General features: G+C 44.1%; 1 protein-coding gene across 2 annotated transcripts in view; it reads left to right on the top strand.

Moving 5' to 3' along the window:
- LYN (LYN proto-oncogene, Src family tyrosine kinase) overlaps nt 1-25,826 on the top strand; it is a 103,409-nt gene that overhangs the window by 65,003 nt on the left and 12,580 nt on the right. For both annotated transcript variants that reach the window (XM_008143330.3, XM_008143332.3), the window contains exons 9-10: nt 8,397-8,579; nt 10,102-10,178. In XM_008143330.3, coding sequence (XP_008141552.1) covers nt 8,397-8,579; nt 10,102-10,178 — 260 coding nt within the window. The remainder of the gene's footprint in view (nt 1-8,396; nt 8,580-10,101; nt 10,179-25,826) is intronic.

A 25,826-nucleotide genomic window follows, 5' to 3' on the forward strand; every position in this document is an offset into this window, starting at 1 on the left:
CTGACTGAATAAGACTTTTATTCAGCATGTACCTAGTTGGTGCCTGGGAGACCACTGAGGTTTAGAAGAGAGGAGGATGGGGCATTGGAAAATATGTAACTGTTTTCTTCAGAGTGGTGCTTTTCATTTAAATTGCTTGAAAGAGGGTAGAAATCTTGTTAAAAGTTATTTTTTAAATAGATTTGTTAATGTTTTCACATAACATAATTCAGTGTACAGTTCAGTTCTATCGTGGACAAGCACATTGAATAACCATTTTCCAGAACTCTTCATCTTGTGAAAACAAGACTCCATACTCTTTAAAAAACAATTCCCCTTTCCCTCTCTCCCAGCCCCTGTCAACCGCTGTTCTACTGTCTGTCTCTATAAATGTGACTACTCTTGGTACCTCAAATAAATGGACTCATAAAGTGTTTGTCTTTTGTGTATGTGTGTGACTGGCTTCTTTTATTTAGCATAATGTCTTCCAGTTTCATCCATGTTGTAGCGTATGTCAGACTTTCCTTTTTCGGGGGGGTGAGTAATATTGCATTGTACGTATACACGGATTTTGTTTATCCATTCATCCTTCAATGGATACTTGGGTTACTTCTACCTTTTGGCAGTTGGGAATAATATGTGAGTGCACAATTACCTTTATTATCTTATATATGGGATTGCTAGGTCATTTGGCAATTCTATATTTAAAATTTTTGAAGAATTGCCATACTGTGCTCCACAGTGGCTGGACCGCTTTACATCCCCACCAACAGTGCACGAGTGTTTCAGTTTCTCTGCATCCTCACCAACACTGGTAGTTTTCTGGTGTTTTGTTTTTGTTTCTGTTTTATAGTAGCCATCCTAATGGGCCTGAGGTAGAGTCTCTTGTATTTTGATTTGCATTTACTAATGATTAGTGATGTTGAACATCTTCTCATGTATTTATTGGCCATTTCCTCTTTGGAGAAATGTTTATTCAAGCCCTTTGCCCATTTTTAATTGGGTTATTGGTTTGATTTGCTAATGATATTTTAAAAGAGAGAGGCAGCAGAGGCTCATCTTAAAAGGGGTTATAAAAGAACCTAGCTTGTAGGAATGGTGTAAGGGTTGAATGAGATGATACATGTAAGCTCTTAGTCCAGTCTACAGCATTCAAAGAACCCTTGTTATTGTTACATATTTAATCCTATCTAATAATAGACAAATATGCAAATTGACCATACCTCCGACACACCCACAAGCCACGCCCACCATCCAATCAGAGCAAGTATGCAAATTAACCCAAACCAAGATGGCTACAGCCACAGAGAGCAAGGTTTCCTAGGTAACAGAGAAAGCCAAGCTTTCCGCCTGCCGTTGCAGGCCTAAGCCTCCACTCAAGCTACAAAGTTTCAATTATAGAAGGTAAACAAATTCAAACAAATGGCGGCAGAATGGAGCTTGAGAGAGCAGGCCAATGTTGCCGCCAGCAACAGGGGAAGCAAAGCTTTCCGCACACCCTGGCCAGTCTCACCTGCTTAAGGCTACAAAGTTTCAATTATAACCCCAACACAAATGGCTGCCGGCTGCAGAGGGAGCCCCAGGCTTGGCTCTGCTCCAGGCTACAAAGTTTCAATTGTAGAAGGAAAATAAATTCCAGATACCAGGGCCTCCGCTTGGGTTTCCAGGGGGCATGGCCGGCCTGCAATCCACCACAGGCCCCTCACTCAGGCCGCCCCACACCCCAAGGGAAACCCCACCTGATCCGGGACAGCCTTCAGGGCAAACCAGCTGGCCCCCACCCCTGTACCAGGCCTCTATCCTATCTAATAAAAGAGTAATATGCAGATTGATCATCATTGCAACACACAATATAGCTGCCCCCATGTGATCAAAGATCCTGCCCCCATGTGGACACAAGATGGCCACCACAAGATGGCCAGCAGGAGAGGGCAGTTGGGAGGCACCGGCCTGCAAGGGAGGGCAGTTGAGAGGGACCAGGCCTGCAAGGGAGGGCAGTTGGAGGTGATCAACCCTGGAGGAGAGGGCAGTTAGGGGTGACCAGGCTGGCAGAGGAGGGAAGTTGGGGGCAAACAAGCTGGCAGCAGAGTGGTTAGGGGGTGATCAGGCTGGCAGGCAGAAGTGGTTAGGGGCAATCAGGAAGGCAGGCAGGCAAGCAGTTGGGAGCCAGCAGTCCTGGATTGTGAGAGGGATGTCCGACTGCCCGTTTAGGGATCCGACTGCCCACCGGGATCGGGCCTAAACAGGCAGTTGGACATCCCTCGAGGGGTCCCATATTGGAGAGGGTACAGGCTGGGCTGAGGGACAACCCCCCTCCATGCACGAATTTCGTGCACTGGGCCTCTAGTTTTATTATAAAGAGTGTATGGCGACAATAGAACAAAGGGTATGAAATAGAGGGGAGAAATTACCTAGGATTTTCCCACTCAACACAACTTGTTTCTTGGTTTTTTAAATCAAGTTTTTTTTTTTTTTTTTGAGATAGTTATAGATTTATTTGTGGTTGTAAAAAATAACAGGGGGGAAAAACATGTATCCACACAAACACTTTTACACAAATGTTCATAGTAAGTAGCATTATTCAGTAATAACTGAGGAGTGTAAATAATCCAAATATCTATCACTTGATGAACTGATAAACAACATGTAGCATAGCCATACAATAGAATATTATTTGGCAATAAAATATTGACACACGCTCCAGCGTAGATGAACCTTGAAAATATTATGTTAAGTGGGAGAAGCTAGACACAAAGGACCACATACTTTATGATTCCATTTTTTTAAATGTCCAGGGTAGGCAAATCTGTAGAGACAAAGTAGATGAGTGGTTGCCTCAGGTCGGGGGATGGGAGGATGGGGGAGCGACTGTTAACGGGTATGGGTTTCTTTTGGGGGTGATGAAAAGTCTTCTAATAATTGATTGTGGTGTTGGTTCCACCATTCTTAATATACAAAAACCAATGAATGATATACTTTAAATGGGTAAATGGTATATGGATTGTATTTCCAAAAAAAAAGCTATCATATATAAAAGAAATAATACAAAGAGATCCCACGTAACCTTCACCCAGTTTCTCCCAGTAATAACATCTTTCAAAACTATAGTACAAAATCACTGCCAGGATATTGACATTGGTAGTTGTTTGCTTTTTAATCGTGCTTTTTTCTTTTAGTCTTGTATTAAAGAAAAGAAAAGAGGGAGCGAGGGAAGGAAGGAGGGAGGAAGAGAGGGAGGGAGGAAAAGGAAGAGAAAGAAAGAAGACAAAAGGAAAAAATAGAAAATTTTGAACTGGGATCTTTTGTTAGGAATCTCCTCCTTAACTACTGAAAGAACATCACTATGTTGGATGCATTTAGCAGAGAAATACTGAGAATACAACCAAAAGAATGGTGATTGGTGATACTCTGTTATAAAGCAGAGGTTAAAGGATGCCCCCTCTCCTATGTGTGTTTGTGAGTCTCACTCTGTCCAAGGGCTGGTACAATAGCAAGGTCTGTGCAATTTAGAGCTGCCAGAATTTACTTTGTATTTCTCAAGGGATAGCAGACTAGGTTTTTTTCACTGACAGAAAAAGAACAGATTAAATTTTATATCACTGTTAACCAAGTAAGTTGATCCTTTTGTAAAGCACAACGAATGGTTCATAAAACACCAGTCACATTTTATGGTCTGAATATATTTGGACTGAAATGCAGTGAACAAATACTAGGAAGTGACCTGTTTTGGGGGGGGGGGGGGGAGGAAGAGGGGTTGGGGACAGAAGAAGGAGGAGGTTCTGCCTCAAGCTGTTTCCTCTTGTTGGTGTGATCCTCTTGACATCTGGCCTGGTGACGTTTTCCTCCGTGGATTGTTGGATTCTGAGGGAACTGACTGATCCGTGAAGCTAAGGGTGATGTTTCCTGTTACCACTTGGTCTATTAAAAAAAGACTTTGGGGGAAAGCAAACTTATTTTGACTTGAACTTTGCTTGATAAACCTTCATTTGAGCCAACTGCGTCAAAATTAATCACCAGCCAACTTCCAAAATCAACTACATGCATCTTTTATTTAGAACCACCCTCCTTAGGTGCTGTTGAGCACGTTAGTCACACTGGCACAGTGTGAACTCTCTCAGGTTGTCACACCAGCGTTCGTGAACGGTGGCCAAGTGCCTCTCCACAAGAAAATCTTTACTGCCTTCAAAGACTTTTTAAAATCATTTTTCACCTGTAATGTCAACCCCAGTCTCCATGACGAGGTGAACCGAACCTGCACATTCCTGAGAATGCCTTGGTAAAGCACCATTTGACCCTTAGTGGTGAATAATCATCGGGATGAAAATCTGCCCTATTGTTTGCATGTCACAGCTCTGACATGACATTAAGTGGGAGCGGCTGCCGTTCTTGGGCTGTAGGACACAGCTGTTTTATTCACTGTTCATGTCGAACTCCTTATCAGCATTTGAAATATCTTCAGCAGCTGCAGCATTTCCTGAGAACTTTCCCCTCTCCCCTTGGAAAGCATTTTTTTTTCTTCCTTCTTCCCCCATAATTTCATGTTATGTAAAAGTCTCAACGAGTCCCCTGGCTTCTGTGGTGACTGGAGGAGAATAGTTGTTTCTTTCGCTTTTATGGCTGGGTAACATAACAAGCAGACAGAAAAGTGCAGACAACACAAATACTCAGTATCACAAAGAATTCCAAAATGAAAACCTGTGTGGTGACCACTGAGGTCACACAGCGGGAACTTGCCCGCACCCAGACGTCCTCCCACATCCCTTTCCAACCTCCACCACGCCTGGGCCCCAGAGGCAGCAGCTCTTCTGACCTTCGTGAGACTGTCCTGGCTTTTCCTTAGAGTTCTGCTGCTTTTGTATGTGGGGGTGTGCTTCCCCAAACAGTGGAAGTTAGCTCTGCCTGGTTTTGAATTTTATGTGTATAAATGAATTACACCAGGGTAGTCTTTTATTATGTCTTGCCTCTTTTATTCAACATGCTGTTGGTGAGTTTCACTCATGTTTTTGGGGGTAGCTACAGTACATTCATCCTCATTCCTGTATAGTATTGTGTTGAATTTATATTCAAGATGCACAACGGGCCGAAACCGGTTTGGCTCAGTGGATAGTGCGTCGGCCTGCGGACTCAATGGTCCCAGGTTCGATTCCGGTCAAGGGCATGTACCTTGGTTGTGGGCACATCCCCAATGGGGGGTGTGCAAGAGGCAGCTGATCGATGTTTCTCTCTCATCGATGTTTCTAACTCTCTATCCCTCTCTCTTCCTCTCCGTAAAAAATCAATAAAATATAAAAATAAAAAAAAAAAAAGATGCACAACGGTGTATCCATTGATCTCACTGTGTATGGATGGAATGGAGTTGTGCTCAGGTTTTGGCTACTGTGAACAATGCTGCTGTGAGCGTTTTTGTGACCAGGAGTGGATTTGCTGGGTCATAGGAGTCCGAATCTTCAAGTCTGTGAAATACTGCCAACTTCATTTCCCAAGCACTTGTCCCAGTTTAGACTTTCACCAGCAAAGGACACGAGCCCCAGGTTTGCACAGCCCTGTGTGGTGGTGTGGGGGGTGAGTTTGCTCAAGATAATTGCATTGAAAAAGAGGCTGTCCTGGCAACACTCACCATGGGCCCCTTGGGGCTGTTGTTAAAGACAGACGTTTTACAACTCAATTTCAGGGATGCTCAAAAAAAGTACAGACAAGGGCCTAGGGGAGCTACCCCAGTTTCCCTACTAAGGAATATGTGCTCACCAGAACTCAAGATTCTTGTGAAGCTGGGTGGTGGTTTCTCCCTAAGGCTCTATTTGCATTTCTGTCATTACTAATAAGATCTTCCTTTCACGGGTTTATTAGTCATTTGGACTTTTTTTTCTTTTAGAAATGCTCATCTAAGCCTTCACCTATTTTTTCCATTTTTCTTTCTGACCTGTAGGAAGACTAGCCCTTTGTCAGTTACATGTGTCAAAGAGAGTGTATTTTCTTGCTATGCTTTGCCAGAAATACATTTATATAACTGAGGACTTATTTATAACTTTTAAACAAATTTATAATGGAATCTTCTTGATCCATATGTAATATTAAAGGACTTTTGTTGGTGGAATTTACTTTAAATGTGATCTTAAGAGACCTAGGAAAAGTCACACTGTCACTGGAAAGGGGAACGGCCCGGAGTGTGTCTGCCTCGGGCCCGCCAGTAGCGTATGGGTCATTGACTTGGTGCAGGGAAGATTTCCCAACGTGAGTCTAGGTGATTAGAACGTTTATAAAAGTTGGGGACGGTGAAACAAGGCAGAGCTTAGGATAGAAGAAGCAACAGGAGAGGGCCTAGGTGGGGCTTTGGTTCTCTAAAAATGTTATAGTTAAGGAATGAGCCTGGGCAGGGCTCACTGAGAAGTCAGAGAAGGGGGGCCTTGGAGGCAGATTCAGGGGGTTAGCCTGGGACTAGCCGCTACTGCCCATTGCTCTGCTGGTTGCAAGTCTTCTGGGAGACCCTTAGAGTTTAGGAGATGCTTGCCTGCTGGAGAAGAAGAGGGAGAAGGGAAATGCGTGGGCATATTCCTGGGAGGGAGAGCTCACTCTGGGTCCTTCATTTTTGAGGATTTTTTTTAAAGGCTGGGAGTTTAGGGGAGGTCTTAGCGGAGCTCTCAATAGAATATTCATCAGCTTTTCCAGGTGCGCCCTTTCAGGGCCTGGTCTCCACAGATTGGTCAGTGTCAGGGCAGGGCGTCATTAGTCATTGCAGTTGGTCCTGATGTCACCCACCTGGTTTTGCTGCTTTTCTGAAATACAACTGAGGCCTAGATGTTATCTCTAAAGACGTGACCTTCTATATCTGACTATAAATTGCTAGGCCAGTTTGTTCAGCTATTTGTCTCAGTTTCCCCATTCCATTTGCCAAGGAATTTTCCTAGCTTCTTACAATTGGAAAATCCATTTATATTTCCATGATTCTATTATTCTGTGTAGGTTGTGGCTTTTGAAAATGACATAAGACAATATTTTGTCAGCTTCCTATTACAGCCTTTTCTATATGTTCTTATTTTATTTTGTATACTGCAGTCTTCATTTTTCTGTAGGGCATTACAAGCTACTAAGTACAAATCAAAGTGGAATATAAAAGGAAGTTTTAACAGAGAAATCTGTGTTAAACACCAGAAGAAAAATTATTAATTAGGGTTGACAGCTGTAAAGTAATACTTTCTCTTACCCATTTGAAGATGTGGGAATAGGAATATAGTATCTTTAAAAAAAATAATTTATTTTGTAAAAAAGAAAAAATAATAATGCACATGGTCGGGGCTTAATCACAAGGAACACCAACAGCCTGTAATTATTGGAATTGAGAGTCTAGGTCAGTGGTCGACAAACTCATTAGTCAACAGAGTGGCAAACTGCCCTAGATGGTTTGGCTCAATGGATAGAGCATTGGCCCTTGGACTGAAGGGTCTCAGGTTCAATTCTGGTAGAGGACATGTTCCTTGGTTGCAGGCTCAAACCACGGGGCACGTTCAGGAGTCAGCCAATCAATGTGTCTCTCTCATATTGATGTTTATCTCCCTGTCTCTCCCTCTCCCTTCCACTCTCTCTAAAAATCAATGGAAAAAATATCCTTGGGTGAGGATTAGTAACAACAACAAAAAGTACATGAAAAAGTGTTCTGTGGTCAAGAAAGTGTGGGGAATGCTGAGGTTAGCCAAGTCGGACAGGTTTCTTCACTGAAGGACGCTGCATCTCCTGGGTGGGGACAGGGGGGTGGCAGACAGTGGTTCCCAGACATTCAGCCCAGAGCCCTTTGTTCATGGAGAGTCACCCAAGTCCAGTTCTCTTTGAAAACTTTGGGGAAAGCTTATTTGACTCTAGTATATTGTACTTTAAAATTAGTATATATAAATAAAATTTTTAACTGCAAAGCTTGTTTTCTGATTATAAAAATAAGACATATTCACCCACAGAATATTTGTTAAATAAAGGTAGGGTGAACAAAATTAAAATCACCCATAAGTGCACCATTGGAGATAGCCAGTATTTGGTATATTTTGGTGTATTTTCTTCTAGACCATTGTCTGTGTGAGGGCGTGTGTGTGTGTGTGTGTGTGTGTGTGTGTGTGTGTGTTTAAATCTTGGATAAAGAACATTTTATTAATTAGAGAGAAATCTTAGTCCCCATGATGGAGTACATATAGAAGTGTTTCTTTTTTTAACTATTGCTTTATAAAAACCTTTTGACTATGGAATAACTTCAGGTAATTTTGTAAAGATGGTACAGACTAATTCCCATGTACCCTTCACCCAGCTGCCCCTAATGTTAACACTGTATAGAGTTTTACGTAAGTTTTTTCTATCTGTAACTAAACTTTCTTCTGATTCTGCATGAAGGCTTTGGGTTTTCAGTTTGGTAAAGCATGCCCCTTCTCCCTTCCTAGGTTACTATAACAATAGCACCAAAGTGGCTGTGAAAACGCTGAAGCCGGGCACGATGTCTGTGCAAGCTTTCCTGGAAGAAGCGAACCTCATGAAGACCCTCCAGCACGACAAGCTGGTGAGGCTCTACGCCGTGGTCACCAAGGAGGAGCCCATCTACATCATCACGGAGTACATGGCCAAGGGTGAGGCGCCCAAAGCCCAGTGCTGTTCAATCACCTAACCCTCGCCCGGCCGGGAGTCCAGTCTTCCTGTGTTCCCTGCATTCGTCTCCATATTTCTATTAGCCCCAAGAACAGTGCCCAGTCCCTAGTAGGCTCGCAATGAATATTTATCAGATAAATAAATACGTCTTTTAAATAAGAGTATTTGTATTTTTATATGTTTAAAATATGAGTTCTCAAACTCCTAAAGATAGGTTGTTTTCCTCTGTGTAGCATTCTGTAAAGGTTCAGGGTGTCACTTCAAAATGTGAACATGGTCAAGATTGAACTTGTCAAGATTGAACTCCCTTGTAACCAGGGACTCACTGGAGGAGAGGCTTAAGAGGTGGTTTTCCCCTGTGGCTCTCACTGTCAGATAAAAGGGTTTGAATCACCGCCCTTCTTCCTGCAACTCAGTATGGATATTAATAAACTGCCAAACGATTCTTTAAAATTCAGAAGAAACGAAAGAAGTGTCCACCATGACGCTTTTTAAAAATATATATATTTTATTGATTTTTTACAGAGAGGAAGAGAGAGGGATAGAGAGTTAGAAACATGGATCAGCTGCCTCTTGCACACCCCCTACAGGGGATGTGCCCGCAACCAAGGTACATGCCCCTGACCGGAATCGAACCTGGGACCCTTGAGTCCGCAGGCCGACGCTCTATCCACTGAGCCAAACCGGTTTTGGCCACCATGACGCTTTTTTACCTGGAGCACATGTACATTTCAAATCAGGTCAAAGGTCACAGGTTAGAGGGGACTGGGTTCGACCAACCTCAGAAAATCGAGAATCCAGAATTAACCATCATCTCATGAAAAAGGATTATAATGTGCTATCAGAGATGAATAGGTTAGAAAGATGCATATTATATTTTCTTAATACATATTAAAACTTCAGAATATTAGTCACTCAGAGTCCTTCCGAAAAAGGACATTCTTTTAAAAACAACAACAAAAGACCTGGCCCCTATGGCTTAGGTTGCTATAGCCCAGAAACCAGTCTCCGGATTATAAACTCTGTAGGAGTTCAGTAAATACGATTTGAGCTCATCAGTTTATAGTCTTATTAATCGTAAGTGTAAATATGTGTTTCTCCAGATAATAATGCCTAACCTTTATTGAGCACTGACTATGTAGCACTGTTCTCAGTGCCTTCCCTGGGTGATCTCACTCAATCTTTTCAGCAATCTCAGGGCTAAGCAGCCTGGTTTCGTGTTGTGGATGAGGTAGCAGAACATTTACTGAGCACTCATGACCTGCCAAGCGCCATGGCACATGCTTCAATCCATCCTCCTAAGGACTCTGATATAGCCACTAGGACATGCCCACTTCACAGGGACCTAGACAGATAAGTAGCTTGCCCAAGGCTGCCCTCAGTTCTAGGGGAAAAGGCATTTTGTGGGGTTCCCCCCTGTAGCAATGATCACTTGAATTATATTTGTTTGGGGTTTCTTTTGTGTTTTAACTACACTAACTTTCTTTCTTCCTCTATCAACAGGCAGTCTGCTGGATTTCCTGAAGAGTGATGAAGGGGGCAAAGTGCAGCTTCCAAAGCTAATTGACTTTTCTGCTCAGGTGAAGTATGAAGCAGCCAGTGTGTGTGTGAATTTGCAGAGACCTCCCCTGTGTCAGATTCACGATGAAATTGTTTCAGGAGAAGGCATTTCCGTTGAATGTTTCCCAGCAGTGGTTATGTGTACACTTCCTTAGAGACAGTACTGGGCGTTTTACACAGAGTGTGTGTGTATGTGTCATTTTGACTTTGGAAGTCATCTTCTTTAACACAAATCAGTCTCTTTATACTTATATTTATTTCTGCACAAATGATAGAAACAATGCAGCTGAATTGACCACTTTGGGCTGCATTTTGGGGAAGCAATTCCATGCAGTGTACGTGCAGCACCTTCTAAGCCATGCACATGTGGTGTCTAAGTTACTAATGTGATGTACTGTCACCTTTAACTCCTAAGTGTTCTTGAAAACAGAGGGACAGTATTCCTTTCCTGTTCAGTTCTTCTTGTTGGGTGTGCCTTTAGGATTCTGGGAAATATTTATTTATAATATTTCCAGAACTAGCCTAGAAGTTGCGAATTTGTTTATGTTGAAATCACATGTTCCCGAAGTGTACTTAAGAGCAGAGGGAGGTTACCCAGAAACCCAGCAATGTCCCCGGTATACCAAGGAAGCGCACATTTGAATGGTGCCAGCTACTGACTTTTAATGGTTGCATTGTGTTCGTTCGTCATGTTCAGGAATTTGCTTGTTTCTCAGTATTGGCCACAGGTGGTTCATGTAGGGAAGGCCATGTGCCATATCACTCAAAGTACCACAGAGATTTCTAGAAGTTGTACGAAAGGGCAGTCTCTATGATCTTCATTTCTTACTCCCATTTCTTCCCCCGGACCTTTTTTGAGTTGGGAATAGACAGGGCCTTCTTGTGAGATGAAATCAAAGGAATGAATGAGTACATTTAAGTAAGATAGGAACAACACCTACTCTGCAATAGAGTGTGTGGCAGAGCTGGAGTCCACATCTGAAGATTGGAGTTTGTGTCCTAGCTCTGCCACTCAATAGCCATGCCATTTTCAGGAAGTGCTTTCTCTCTTTGGGTTAAGTTTATTCATCTATCAAACGGGAACGGGAATGCTCACTTTAAGGAGATGTTGTCGAGGGTCAAATCAAACGAGCTGGATAGACACAGAGACATAGAAGCATGAACAGAATGTTGAACCTCAGAGGGAAGGCAGGGGAGGACGGGTGAGAAGAGATCAACCAATGAACTTGTATGCATATATGCATAACCCGTGGACTTAGACAGTGGGGCGGTGAGGGGTTGGGGAGATGGGAGAGGGCTGGAAGAGTTTAATGGGGGAAAAAGGAGGACCTATGTAATACTTTCAATAATAAAAATTTTTTTTTAAATCAAACAAGCTGGCATGGACACAGCACTTCAGAGCCTGTTGGTGGAAGCTGAGGAGACCGTGGCTTTAGTTTGTCACCCTTGGGGGTGACAGTCCCCACCTTGGGAGTGACAGTAAAGGTGTCTGATGAAGTCATTTTGCTCAGCCTTCATCTCACTGACCAGAACTTGAGGAGTTTCGTGGGTTCTTTATCTGAGTAGGAGATTCAAATATCATCTGGAACTTCAATTTCTAATATGAAAAGAAGCAAAATTGCTGTGGTAGAACTGGAGGAAGGGGAGGGTCCAGCAGCCTTGACTTCTTAATCCTCTCAAACTCTCTAAGCTGGCCCTCAGAGGTGCTATGGGACTCCAAGGGTCTCAGGACCACAGTTTGAAAACCGTTGCTCTGCAGTAACAGGAGAAATGACTTGGATGGGTGCAGCTCTAGATCCTATGTAGATAGGGAGCCAGGAAATGGAGAAAGCAGAAGTCTGATAAACTTGTGTCACACTTGACCCAGCTAAATGAGGCCCTCTGCCCGGGGTGGTGACTTGGGCATCCCCTATTGGATGACAGAGTGAAGGAGTATAGTAAAGGTTTATCACACTTGCTCCTCAGAAAGGGAAAGGGGCTGAGAAAGGATGTGGAAACCTGAGGGTCTGAGTGGTTATAGCCGTTCCAGTGTGCCCTGGATCAAGGGTCTGATCTGTGCCTACAGTTCTGTAGGGTAGAAATCATGCAAATTGGGGTGTGTACTATACCCAGAGAAGGACTTTAGTTGATCACATTGGTATTTTGTGTTTGATTTTGTGTAGCTTTTCTCAAAACACATCTTGATATAGTCAAGTTTTAGGTGAAGGCCTCTGTTATCCGTTCTTTAACTTTATAAATTACTAGTGTTATTACAAAGGGTACCTTTTTCTAACTTAGAAAATATTTGCGGGGGAAGGTTGTTTTCTAAGCCTTTGTAGCTTGCAAGGCAAATTATCACAAAGACTGGCATTGATCGTGACTTTCAAATTGCAGGTTTCAGGGGGGCGGCCAAGGAGCAATCAAGGCCACTACCACTGGCCTCCATGTAAGCCAGTGTATGAGTCCAGCTCATGCTGGATGAACTCTTGTTTATCTGCCTCAGGGTTTCCTAGCAGTGATGACTGGGTAGAACTGGTGAAACATCTAGTTTAAGTGCATGGAGTGTTAGGTGTCATTAGGAGAGTCTGCAGTCAGCAGCACCCACGAAGTCTCTAAGCAGGTGTGTTCAGCACGAAATGCATTTCCTTTACAAGCAAATACCACCTCCTTGTGAGTTCATCTTTGTTCCTGGTACAAACCTCATCCAGTCTTTTCTTAAGGTGGAGCTCGTGGGGCCACCTGTTCCTCACCCTTAGTTATCATCTGTTTTATTAGCTTGTGGCTTTTCTTATTGGAATATAGATAACATGAAGAGGGGCCTGGACCTCAGTCTGAAAGCACATACCTTACACATCCGATTTCTGTTAACCACACGCAGTGACCGGTCCCACCGTGACACATATGGGCAATTCCCTTTGTGACTGGTACAACCCAACACCCCTCCTCCTTCTCCATGTACCTTTCTGAAAGGATCTCTCTATACAAAAAAAGTCATCCTTGAGTTGTTTCTCCTTTTCCTCTCCATCATCTGCCGCTAGTTAACTTTGTCACTTTTCCATAGTAAATAACATGCGAATAATAAATATTAATAAAGCTCGCCCAAGGTGATAAGAAGACCCCTGGTGCCTAGATACCGGAAAATACAGCCTTTCCTAAACCTTTTCTCCACTGTACTGTTTAGAGTGGAAATAAGGTAAAGCAGAAGTATTCTACAAGTCCATTTGGTATTTGAGCCCTAAACAATTAGTAGGCTCTGTAATATGTTTATACTTTTCTTCCATTAGCATTGTCAAGCTCATCAAAGAGTTGGGACGTTGAATGTTCATGAAGGATATAATTCAGTTCAGCAGTTTTTCACAGTGAGAGATGGAGAGTAGAAACAAATCAGTTTACTTAATCCCAGCACCAGGGCCAGAAGAATAAGGGAGCAGTGGTAAGAGGCAGCGTTTGGACTTTTCCCACAGTCTCCCATCTGGCCTCTTCTTCCCTGTACCCATGCCCTACTTCCCCATGCTCTACTTTCCCCTCACCACCCCCCGTATGGCAGTCGAGACAGGAAGTGGGGTCAGTGCACATGGTCGCCTTTCAGTTCATGTGAGAACTGACTTCATCACTTCCTGTCTCGGGCTATGTTCTGAAAGGCTCTACTGAGCCCAGCTGTAATCCAGACTCTCCAACTCATCAGCCCACTCACCTTCCTCTCCATTGAATGGAGATCAGGAAATCCCAACTACAGCAGCTTTGCCCGTTGCTTCTCATTCTTATATTAAATGAAGCCAGGTTGAGCTTTTTTGTGCTGAACTAGGAAAGTTACCCCTTTGCAAAGGAACTCTGATACTTTCAGGGCAGAGAGTCTTTGCATAATTCCCTTCCAGTTTTTGCCTCATCTAAGAGAAGAAATGAACTTGGAAAGAGAAGGGGTTGAAATCTGTGGGAATTTCCTTCAGCAGAAGCTCAAACAAAATGGTAGACTTATAAAACTGAGAGAAAAGAGAAATGGGAAATTCACAGTTGCAATATGGAGGTCAGATAAGACATCTTGTCGTTCAGGCCAAGTGAATCAAAGCATTTCTTGCTCTTTGGTGGCAATTTCCCTGAAGTGCAAAAATTACCAAAGATGAAATGGACAATTACATATGAGTAAAACTGCAATAAAAACTGAAACACCAAAGTTGCTGTTACAATCATGGAAACGGGTAACATTTCTTTAACTCCTTCTAGTTGATAAAACACTTCTACTTCCAACATCTAATTTGAGCCCACAGCCTTGAAAGCATTTATATTGTTATTAATACATATTACAAAGGAGGAGGTGAGCTTGGACTTGTCCAAAGTTATAGAACTGGTCGGAGGAATTGCTGAACTTGATCCTGGGTCTTCTGACTTTAGGTAACTGGTTCTCTCCTCTGTACCCCACAGTCATTCCCTGATCAGAGTTGTTCCTACGATCACTTTGCATCTGACACTATGCTGACATGTGCTTTCCCCCTTTATGTATTTTGCTTATCAGAATTAATGGTATCTTCAGCTTTCTTCCCCAGAGAAGTCTCCATTGCCAAGACATATCACATAGTGATTGTGCTCAAGGTACATTTTGTCCCCTAGTGTTACATTTAAAGCGACATTTAAGTTGGAAATTGGTAAAAGGAGGAAGATAGGGAAACCTCAGTCTATCTCTATGGGATTCTCAACCTTTTTGAGTAGGAAGGCCTTTGACTTTGACATCAGCGTGTTTTGAGTACTCCCTCATTATAGTATCTACTAACTGAGAAAACAATATATAGATTAGGAATTCCTTGTACTAACTCTAGGTTGGGACTCACCAGTCTGTTGGTGGTAAATCAGGTCTGAAATGTCAGGGGGGGGTGGAGGGCGGGAAGGTGTTCTGAGGATGTTTCTCGAGTATTTTCCAATATCATCGATGTGGGTCTCCTTATCTTGTTTATTTGTAAAGAACCTAAAAAATAAGTTACATTCTCATTTGCAGCTCAAGGCTATCCTCTATTCTGCTCCTCCCCAATAATAAGGCAACAACTTTATTTTCAAAACCCATATTAATATTAACCCTTGATTGACAGTGTCATCACATTTAATTTACTTAACCTGGGGGAAGAATCACATTGAGATGCTGAATCAGTTTCAGTGGCAAGTGGAAGCCAGGGGTCAGACTTGGCTAGCTTTTCACCCAGGAGAGCCAGGCCAGATCCTCTCCCCACTTCTTGTTTAATCTCACTCCTTAAAATGGGAATTCTCATACCTGAATCTATAGTGAGGCCCCACGTACCCATTTTTTTCAAGCACAAGAACCTCCTCAAGGGGAGATGGCCAGCACTTAAGAGAGAGTTAATTCCATAAAATCATCTGAGCTGGACACCGCTCTGGCGGAAGGGGCCACACAGCCATCAGGATGATGCCCTTGTTTGAGAGCCATTCTCAATATGAAATACAGACATGGTGGTTTTCTCTTTCTGCAGGATGAGAACTATCACTTCACTTGTATGGAGTTAAGGGTGATGTTAGTGATGGGGGAAGCATTGAGCTGAGAGTCGGGAAACCTGCTTCTGCCTGGGAAAGGCGTGTCCTCATCTGTGAAATGAGAGGCACAGATTGGGTCTCCCACAGTTTCCTAGTATGACTAGAGAACGTTCCTCTCACCCGGAATATCTATGTGGATCATCACCCACAAGTTGTAGTTAATGATCTTGAGTGTATCGAGATGGCATTGAAATGAGATTTTGACATTTCTCTAAGTAAAGGAATATAAAATGTATCACATGAGTGTAGTACCCAGATGTCAGGCATGTAAGCGCTCTATTTATATATTTCAAATAATGAGTTTAGTCTGAGGCTTCTAGCTTTGGTCATGAAAATGGACAAAATGGACAAATAAAACTACAGTTACTGTCAGAATTGCAAGACTGGATCATATGCAGTTTCCTTGTGAAAAGGTGAAAGAATAGGAAACTGCCATTTAAAAATGGTATAAAATAGGATCTCCTTCTCTCTCTCTCTCTCTCTCTCTCTCTCTCTCTCTCTCTCTCTCTCTCTCTCTCTCGTAGGTAGTGGTGGGGAATGTTTAGCATAAGCAGAGGAACCATGGCTGGTTGTTTAAAATAGCAAATAAGGCAGAAGTTATTCTTGTCCCGATCTTGACTGCCAAACTTTCTGGCTCTAATGAGACGCTTTCGGCGAATGGGAAGGGGGCTGGGGGCCCCTTGGTCTGTGTGCCAGTGCTGCCTCCTACCTGGATATGATTCTGTGCAGGGTAGCAATTGCTTGTCAGCACTGGTGTGCGTCACAAAACCGTTTCCTCTTGAGGTCCTCATCATGGGAGCCTTAACGGCTGTAATTAAGCTGGAGTCCTTCGGGATCTGGCAGAGCTCTTTACCGGCGCCCACGATTGAAAAGCGGAAAGGAAAGCGCTTTGAAAGAGCAGCAGAGGGTAACTTCCGATCCATCGTTAGCCCTTGGCTTGCTTTCCCTCGGCTCCCCTCACCCTCTTGACATACCTGCCTCTTTTTTGCCCACAAATATGAACTGAGCACCGCCAGGCATGTGCCCAGGGTGGGATGAGCGAGATGCGGGTCTGCCTCAAGGAGCATGTGGCTTAGTGTGAGAGACCGGTAAGTAACAGGCAAGGGCTGCCTGGGATGGGTAGTGCAGGCTGTTTTCAGAGCGTGTGGAGCAAGATGGAACCTAGTGGGGGGGGGGGGGGTAGCAGCAAGAGCGCTGGCTTCCTGGAGGAGGTGACCTTAAGAGCCAGGTTAGTCCTGCAAACCTGGAAATGAGTTGGATGAGTCTTTGAAGGAACTGGGTGCCTAGGACACAGAAAAGGGGTACAAGGGGCGTGTAAATGGGGATGCGTAGGGAGAATGGGAAGTGAGACACAGAGAGGTAGGCATGGACATTAGGAAACTGGAAATATTGTTAGCTTAAGTTGTGTAGAAGGAGCAATCACTGCCTTGTATAATGGGAAAAATGTATTTGGGGGGAAAAAAAACACACAAAAAAATGGGTAGACTGAGCAAATAGTCTCACAGGAGTTATAGTTTTACTCTCTTAGCTTTATTTCACCTTGGCGCAGTCAGTGGGTGCAGTTTGTATTGACTGTGATATGCATTTGTGCCTCCCCACCCCACTCACACACACCCAGGTGCTCGCTGTAGAAGCTGGTGGGTTTTGACTATTGGCACACCGCAGGGTACTCTGCTTTTCTGCCCCTATGATTTCGTTGTGTTTTTTTGTTTGTTTTGTTTTTTGCTGTTTGTGTGTGGTTTTGTTTTCCCCCCTGTTGTTCTGTTGTTAAAACCTGAGACTAGGAAGGGTGGGATGGGAAAGGAACGGGAGGGTCTGTGTTCCAGTCCAGACCTCATCTTTATAGGATGCACCGGAAACAGATAGGACTCCTTCTAAAATTGTTCCATTCAGAGCTAGATTTCTCAGTACCCAGTCCAGTCCTGTCGCCCCGCCCCCACCACCCATCCCAAAGCCCAAGAGAACCTTGGTGTATGAGACCCAGATCTGTTGGCGTTCACACTGAGTCTGGAGAGAATGAAATCTCTCACGCAGGTGGATTCCCAGTGTTGCCCACGCAGCAGGTGTGTGGCTCGAGCCGTGAATGGTGGTGGGAGTTCGTTCCTAAGTCCTAAGAATAATGGGGAGCAATTGAACATCTAAGCAGGAATGTGATATGATGAGGTCCGGGCTGTGAAGATTGCCCTGGCCACGGTGCACAAACGTGACAACAGGGGAGACAGTGAGAGTCCTGGGGTCCCGGGGAGAGAGAAGAGGTCAAAGAAAGTTAGCGCTCCCCATTGCACATGTGCAGAAACAGAAAGAGAAGGAAGACGCCTGCTAGGATATTTGGATTGAGTGAAGGAGTGATTGACATCAGGAACATCAGGTTTATTGCAGGGGGGGGGGGGTGTTAGCTGATGAAATCAATTTTATTGTGCTGGGTTTGAGGTGTCATGGACACCCAGATCGAGCTGTCCTAGGTGGTCAGATGTTATAATACAGGGATCTGGGCTGGAAAGAGGAATGTGAAATGAAGAGAACTCTGGGAGGCTGGCTCTGTGGACAGTCACTGCAGTGGGGGTTCGATGAGGTACCAGAGAATGTGTGAAGGAGGCAGGGGACAGCCCAGGGCAGGGACCTGGGGAGTGGGCAGAGAGAGACAAGGACAAAGGCCGGGCTGGGGACAGCGGAGCATGGTCCTGGGAGACAGCACCTGAAGGAAGAGGTGGGGCCTGTTCAGATGCAGGAACTGCCATTGGGTTTCGCACAAGGAGGGCCTTGGAGAACTTGGCTGGCTCATTCTTAGTGGTACAGGGGTTTAGGTAGAAGCCAAACTCGGCCTCGTTTCCCTTCCCTGTTCTGAACTCCTCCCCACTCCCAGTTCCTTGAACCCTTTTCTGTGTCTCCACAGCTGCCGTCTGGGCCTGGTGGCTCCTCCCCATCCTCTTCCTTCGGTCTCCTGCTCCCTGTCCTTTCTGTCCTTCCCAGCCACACTCTGGAAACAACTTATTTCTATTATTACTTAAATGGAACAGGTTTCTTGTTTCGCCCCCTGCCCCACAGCTTATAAGCAAACTGTTGCCTTCCTTCTTCCAAAATAGATCTGCCTCCCACCCATCATCTCTCATCTGACAGTTGCGGTTGCCTCTTACTGGTGTTGCCAAATTGAACAAGTAGAAATTCAGGGCACCCAGCTATATTTGAATTTTGGATATACTACGAATAAGTTTTTAGTAGAAGTGTTTCCTTGTATTTTACCTGGCAACCCTACTCTTATCTCTCTCCCTCCTACTTGGTTTTCACTGTCCAGGCTCCACGGAGTTGAAAGAGCCAATTGGATACATTTATTTTTATTATGGTCAAATATACATGGCATAAAATTTACCATTTTAATCATTTTTCAGTGTACAGTTCAGTGGCATTGAGCTTCTTGTATTCTCTTTTCAACCTCATCAGGCTCTCACCAGGTTGATGCTATTATTATCTCCAGTTTGCAGAGTGAAAAACTTGAAATTCTGAAAGAAACTTGCCCCCATGTTACATAAACCCATGTCAACTCATTCTGAAGTCTCTGATCTATAGTCACAACTATCTTTTGAAGTGTCACTGATAATCTCTCTACTTCCTGCTAATCCTAGTTATGTATTCACATCATGGCCGGTTTATTTGAGGTTGGATTGGGGAGCAGCTTACCAGGGAAGAAGTGATATGGGAGGAACTTTGACCACTCCTCGATGATCTGGTCCTGCTCCTGTGTGTATCCCCACTCCCATCCAGCAAGCCACCAGCAGCTGCCAAACCCTTGCTTTGGTCACAAGCCACACAGGTGTGGGAGACAAGCGCCGGCCAGTCTCCCTGCAGCAAGCGGCCTTTGCCGGGTTCTGCTCCCGCTCTCCTACAGCTGGGAGCTTCCAGGGCAGTTGTGTTTTTTAACTGTGGTCATATACATAACATAAAATTTACCATTTCAACCACTTTTAAGTGCATAGTTCAGCAGTATTAAGAATATTCACGTTTTTATGCAAACATCAGCACCATCCATCTCCAGAACTCTTCCTCTTGCAAACTGAAACTCTGTACCCATTAAACAACTCCCCATTCTCCCTCCCGCCACGCCTTTGCAACCACCATTCTACTTTCTGCCTCTATGAATTTAACTACGCTAAGTATCGCATACGGGTGGAATGATACAGTATTTGTCCTTTTGTGACTTGCTTATTTCATTCGGTATCATGTCCTCAAGTTTTATGCATGTGCCAAAATTTCATTTCATATGCCCTAGCTGTTTTGGCTCAGTAGATAGAGTGTTGGCCCGTGGATTGAAGGGCTCCAGGTTCAATTCCGGTCAAAGGCATATACCTTGGTTGCAGGCTCAGTCCTCAGGCAGTTGAGGCACTGACACACGCAACCAATCGATATGTCTCATCAATGTTTCTTCGTCTCTGTCTCTCTCCCTCCCTTTGACTCTCTCTAAAAATCAATAGGAAAACACCCTCAGGTGAGGATTAACAGGACAAAACAAAAAGATTTTTTTTAAATTTCATTTCTTTTTATGGCCAAATAATATTTCATTGTATGTATATAGCACATTTTGTTTATCTAATCATCCATGGATGGACAACGTGGGTTGTTTCCACCTTTGGCTATTATGAATAATGCTTCTGTGAACAGGTGTGTACAAAAATCTGTTCGATATCATATAAGTATCTGCTTTCGATTCTTTTGGGTCTATACCGAGAAGTGGAAATTGATGGGCCATATGATAATCCTATGCTTAATTTTTTTAAGAACACCCACTTTGTTTTCCATAGTGGTTGCACCATTTTACATTCCCACCAACAGTGCACAAGGGTTTTCTATTTCTCCACATTCTCACCAACACTTGTTATTTTCTGTTTTGTTTTTTTTTTTGTTTGTTTTTTGTTTGTTTTTATAATAGCCATTATAATGGGTGTGTGGTGGTCCAGTAAGTTTTTGCAAGAGAAAGTCTGTAGAAATTAGTTGACAAATTTTTCTTCCTTTTCTGCTAAGGAAGGTGAATCTATTTCATGAAACTTACTGATTGAAATATGATTATTCAGTGAAGCTGTCTCTATGGAAGTCGCGTCCCCCTGAGGCACTGTGGGGTCCTTACATGCTGTTGGCTTGATTAAGTTTTGACCAGACACAGAAACCTCACCAGTCCTAAGTTCGTATGTGCCAAACTCTGCCCTCAACTTTGAGCTATGAAGTAATGACAGACTGCAGACTTTAACTTGGCCACATTTTAAATTATCTACTTTTCTCATTTCTCTTTCCCTTCCTTTTTCCTGCCATCAACTTGTGAGCACTCTACTGTTGGTTCCTCTTTATAAAAGAAAAAGCCAGTATGGATGAATGGTTAAAAGCATAAATGGTAGGGAAAATTTTAACTTCTCCAAAACTCAATTTCCTCACCTTTACTATTAATATTGGCTACCTCATAGGCTTGCTTTAAGGATTATAAATGCCCAGCAAGGTGCCTGGGCAAAGTAATCAGCCAGTGCATGGTAACTATCATCATCATCACCATCATCATCATCAAAGTAATAGACTTTATTGTTTTGTTTAGGAAAGAGGAATAAATGGCATAATAACCCAAGAAAGCTAAGACAAAATTTCTTAGAGATTTGGACCCCCAAACACCACAAGGAATGAGTTCTCTCTTCCATCCCTTCCTCCATCCAAATTATGGATGAAAGAGTGTAGGGATGCCCTAGCCAGTGTGACTCGGTTGAGCCCGTCCATGCACCAAAAGGTTTCAGGTTCCATTCCGGGTGAAGGCATATGCCTGGGTTGCAGGCCGATCCCCAGGAGGGGGCGTGCAGGAGGCAGCTGATAGATGTGATACTCTCGTACCAATGTTTCTCTCTCTTCCTCTCCCTTCTTCTCTCTCTAAAAATCAATAAGAAAAAAATTTTAAGAGTGTAAGGACGAAGTATGAATATCAATGAATATTAATAGATAGGATAGTGCTTCTATAAAAACTGTCAAGTGCTATAGAACAAATGCTGTTGTATTTGGAGTACAAACTTTCTTTATATCCTATTTTTCTGTTGTCATTAAATGGCCCAAGTCAGTTTGCGATTGGGCTCAGGGGCTCCCTGTTATTAAGAAGTCTTTAGAGAGACTCTAGGTTTCACCCAATCACTATTCATTTCATTCCCATTTATTAATATCACTATCATTATATCATAGCCTTCCTAGGGCTTTTAAAAGTAATTAATTATTTGAATTCTACATTTCCCAAGTTTAGGAAGGAAATACATATCTAGAAAACGAAATAAACATTGCCTAATAGGACAGGTAAAGCAACAAGAAAAACAGATTTTTATTCTTTCCTGCCTGTTGGCGGGTTTCTTGTTTAATTTCACTCGTGGCTTGTCTAGATGACAAATCTTTTCCAACCAGCCAGTTCTAAGGCAGGTTGAGTTTTCAGTTCCAGTTTCTCATTTAGGCTGGAGTTTCCTGGGGTCGATGTTAGCTTTGCTTGAGGGCTCCCACCGAGTCCCCTCAGTTAGGTTCCTTTCATTCCTTCAGTCCCTCCGCCATCTGACTCAAGTGTGGCTTTCTTCTCATTAAAATAAGAAGTAACTCACTAGGCAAGGTAGCGTGTTACTTGCCAGTTTCTCAGAAGAGTGGTCCTCATTGGGATGAGCACAAGAACACTAAAGCAAGACTTGCAGGGCAAGGCCACCCGCAGACATTCTGTTCTTTGTCCAAAGCATCCCTCCAGGTCTCCGGTGGAACCAGCCCTCTGGGTGCTGAGCGAACCTCTCCAAGTGCGTGTGCCTAGGAAGGGAGGCTACAGGTAGCTCAGGGCTTCTGGTTGAGCTTCCGAGAAGAACGGGAAAGGATGAGTGACCTCTGTCATCACTAGCAACAAAAGTCACTTACAAGAGGTGTTATTTATGAGCTCTGTCTTGGTATGGAAAACATGATGAAGACTTTTTTCTCCAGAGTTGTATTGCATATAAAATAAGTCTATATCGTTGTATTGCATATATATAAGTCTATATATATATATATATGTGTGTGTGTGTGTGTGTGTGTATATATATATCTCCAAAGGCTGTCGTTGTTAGGTATTTCCTGCTCCACGCATAACCGTACTGCGAACCCCCAGTTGGTCACTGGCAACTCACTTCTCAATAAACATATGTGAGCGAAGCTGTGTTCCTTGGGAGGGAGGGACCTCTCTTGCCTTCCTCCCAGCAGCGCAGGCAGGGCTGAGACTGCTCATGCCATTTACTAATTTTGGGGATAGGAACACAGACTTTCCATTTAAACTTAAATGACTTCAGTTCAACTTAAATGCTTCTGAAAACTTTGGTCTGACTTAACGTTTTTGACCTTGTGCCCTGGAAAAATACTTATTTGCAAAGTAAATGGGACTCTGTACTTTGTCTTCCGTCCACACCCTGTCCCCATAATAAGCATGGTGTGTGTGTGTGTGTGTGTGTGTGTGTGTGTGTGTGTGTGTGTGTGAAAAGGATGAGCAGGGGGAGCAGATGCAGTAATGCTTTACAAAATGTTGGGATTCTGAAAACTTTCCATCGGCTTATATGTATTTGTGTGTGTGTGTGTGTGTGTGTGTGTGTGTGTGTGTGTGTGTGTAAATTCATGCATATACTGAAAAATAGATACACACTGGTGACACTGCCATGTAGAGTGTGTCTGCAGTTCTGATGAGGGACTGAAATCCATCCCCGATCAGCTTGCCCACCAGCCACGACAGCTGGGTCACCTCCACCTGGAGGAAGTGGTGCCTTCTCCTAATTGGCTGTGAGCCCTGGAGGGTGCATCTGTTGGGAGGGTTGACACTTCCTATTTCACAGCAGCAGTGGGAGAGGCAGGCCTGCTCGTTGGGGTCAGACGTTCGGTAATACCTCACTTCTCTCTTTGGTCGCACGTGTGTTTTTAGCCCCGACCCTTCTCGGACTTGCAGAGGCTGATGGCAGACACCTGGTGGTCGGCTCCTTCTCTTCACATAGCGCCTTTGAAAGGCCTCTCGGGGAGACTGGGAGTCTGCTTATTTAGCTCTGATAAGATCAGGTTGCCCTTTAACTCAGGAAACATCATTTTTTTAAAAAAAATATATGTTTTTATTTATTTTTAGAGAGAGAGGAAGGGAGAGGGTTAAAGAGGAAAAAACATAGATGAGAGAGGATTGGCTGCTTCCTGCACGCCCCCTACTGGGGATCCAGCCCACGACCCAGGCATGTGCCCTGATTGGGAATCAAACCAGCAACCTCTTGGTTCCTGGGTCGAAGCTCAACCACTGAGCCACACCGGTGGGGGCAGGAAACATCGTTTTTAATATCTTCTCTGTGCCTGGAACTTTCGCTTGGTACTACATACCTTGAATTTCACCAGAACCTTTGTGGGTTACTGGCTCAGGCTGGGATCCAAGCGGCTCAGTCTCTTACCTAGCGGTTCCTCTCTGTACACACACACACACACACACACACACACACACACACACACCATCAAAGGGAGAAAATGTCGTCATCATATATTTCCACTGAAGGTACAAAAAGGGGGACTAAGAAATGTATGTTCGCCGTGCTATTTGAGCTGAAGAACACGAGAACTGCAAAGCACATCTAAACCTAAATCGGCTCACTTTACACCAGGAGTGCAAAACTGGCTCACATCATCTCCTTACAGGATTATTCTCATTTTAGGTAATGTGTGTGCCTTTGACTTCAAATGCCCAGTAGCTTCACACACAGACTCTGGAACCCAGAGTTAGGCATTAGCACATGAAGATGAGACATTTTCAGTTACTTCCTTAGCGTCGGCAAGTGGTTTAGAAAGAGAGCCAAGGTTTTCACGTGTCTGGACATCACCAGGTTCCCCACCCCTGGAGTGAGGCCCAGGTAATGGCATCCTGATGCTGGCATGGCCCCAGATGAAGAAACCCCCTCAGATGATTTAACACCTAAAGTTTACATCAGTTTCCCAAACCATTGGCCCAGCCCCAGGGCCATGATATAGAAGGAGAGACGCCAGGGTTCCCTGACTCCGAGCTGTGAGGCCAAAGGAGCCGCTCTCACTAAGTTATAGGCAAGACAGAGAATCAAGGGACCCATGTCCTGAGCCATTGATGAACTTGGACTTCGGCCACGGTGTTCCTAGCCCCTCTGTCACCTGGCCCTGTACCTTGTCCAGTGCCCACATGTCCCTCCGTCTCCTGGCTGCGCGTGTCTTGCTCCTTCTCTGAAGCTGAGTTGCACTGGGACTTCTCATCCCAAGCTTTCTGCGGACAACAGCCCCTGGGAGGTGGTCTATGGGCAACGTGTTGAGATCGAGATTTTGTTTCAACCTCTCTAAAACTTTAAATCCTAGTTTTTAAGTGTAGTTTTTAAGTGATCTACTGTAGTGCTTCTCAAACTCTAAAGTGCAAAGCACCGGGAGACCTTGTTAAAAGTCAGATTCTGACAGAATAAATCAGGGTCAGAATCCAAAATGCCGCCCTTCTAACAAGCTCCTCGATGATGTCAAGGCCGCTCCTGGTCTGGGGGCCACACTGAGTGTTGCCAGAGCCTAGAGCGGGTCTCCACTGGGGCTGCCTGTGAGAATCATCCGGGGAGGCCCCTCTCCTGTAGATTGATGTTTAATTGCTTTAGCAGGGGTGAGGAACGTCTGGCCCTCGGGCTGTATAAAGCCCAAGCAATCATTTGGTCTGGCCATGCCAAGGCATTAGGGGTGAGTTAATTAAATGTTTGACCAAATATAGCAGGCTAATTTTTTTAAATGTATTTTTATTTGATTTCAGAGAGGAAGGGAGAGGAAGAGAGAGATAGAAACATCAATGATGAGAGAGAATCATTGATTGGCTGCCTCCTGCACGCCCCCTACTGGAGATAGAGCCGGCAACCCAGGCATATGCCCTTGGCTGGAATTGAACCTGGGACCCTTCAGTCCCCAGGCCAGTGCTCTATCTACTGAGCCAAACCAGCTAGGGCAGCAGGCTAATGTTTAAGTTGATCAGTTTGTACGGCCTGCGAATGATGTTATAAATATCCAAAAGGTCCTTGGCAGGATAAAGGTTCCCCACCCCTGGAGTGAGACCCGGGTAAAGGGATTGTTTAAAAGCTCCCCTGGTACACAGACAACAGTACGGTGATCACCAGAGGGAAGGGGGGTGG

This window comes from Eptesicus fuscus, chromosome 19 (genome assembly GCF_027574615.1).
Source record: "Eptesicus fuscus isolate TK198812 chromosome 19, DD_ASM_mEF_20220401, whole genome shotgun sequence".
Classification (NCBI taxonomy): domain Eukaryota; kingdom Metazoa; phylum Chordata; class Mammalia; order Chiroptera; family Vespertilionidae; genus Eptesicus; species Eptesicus fuscus.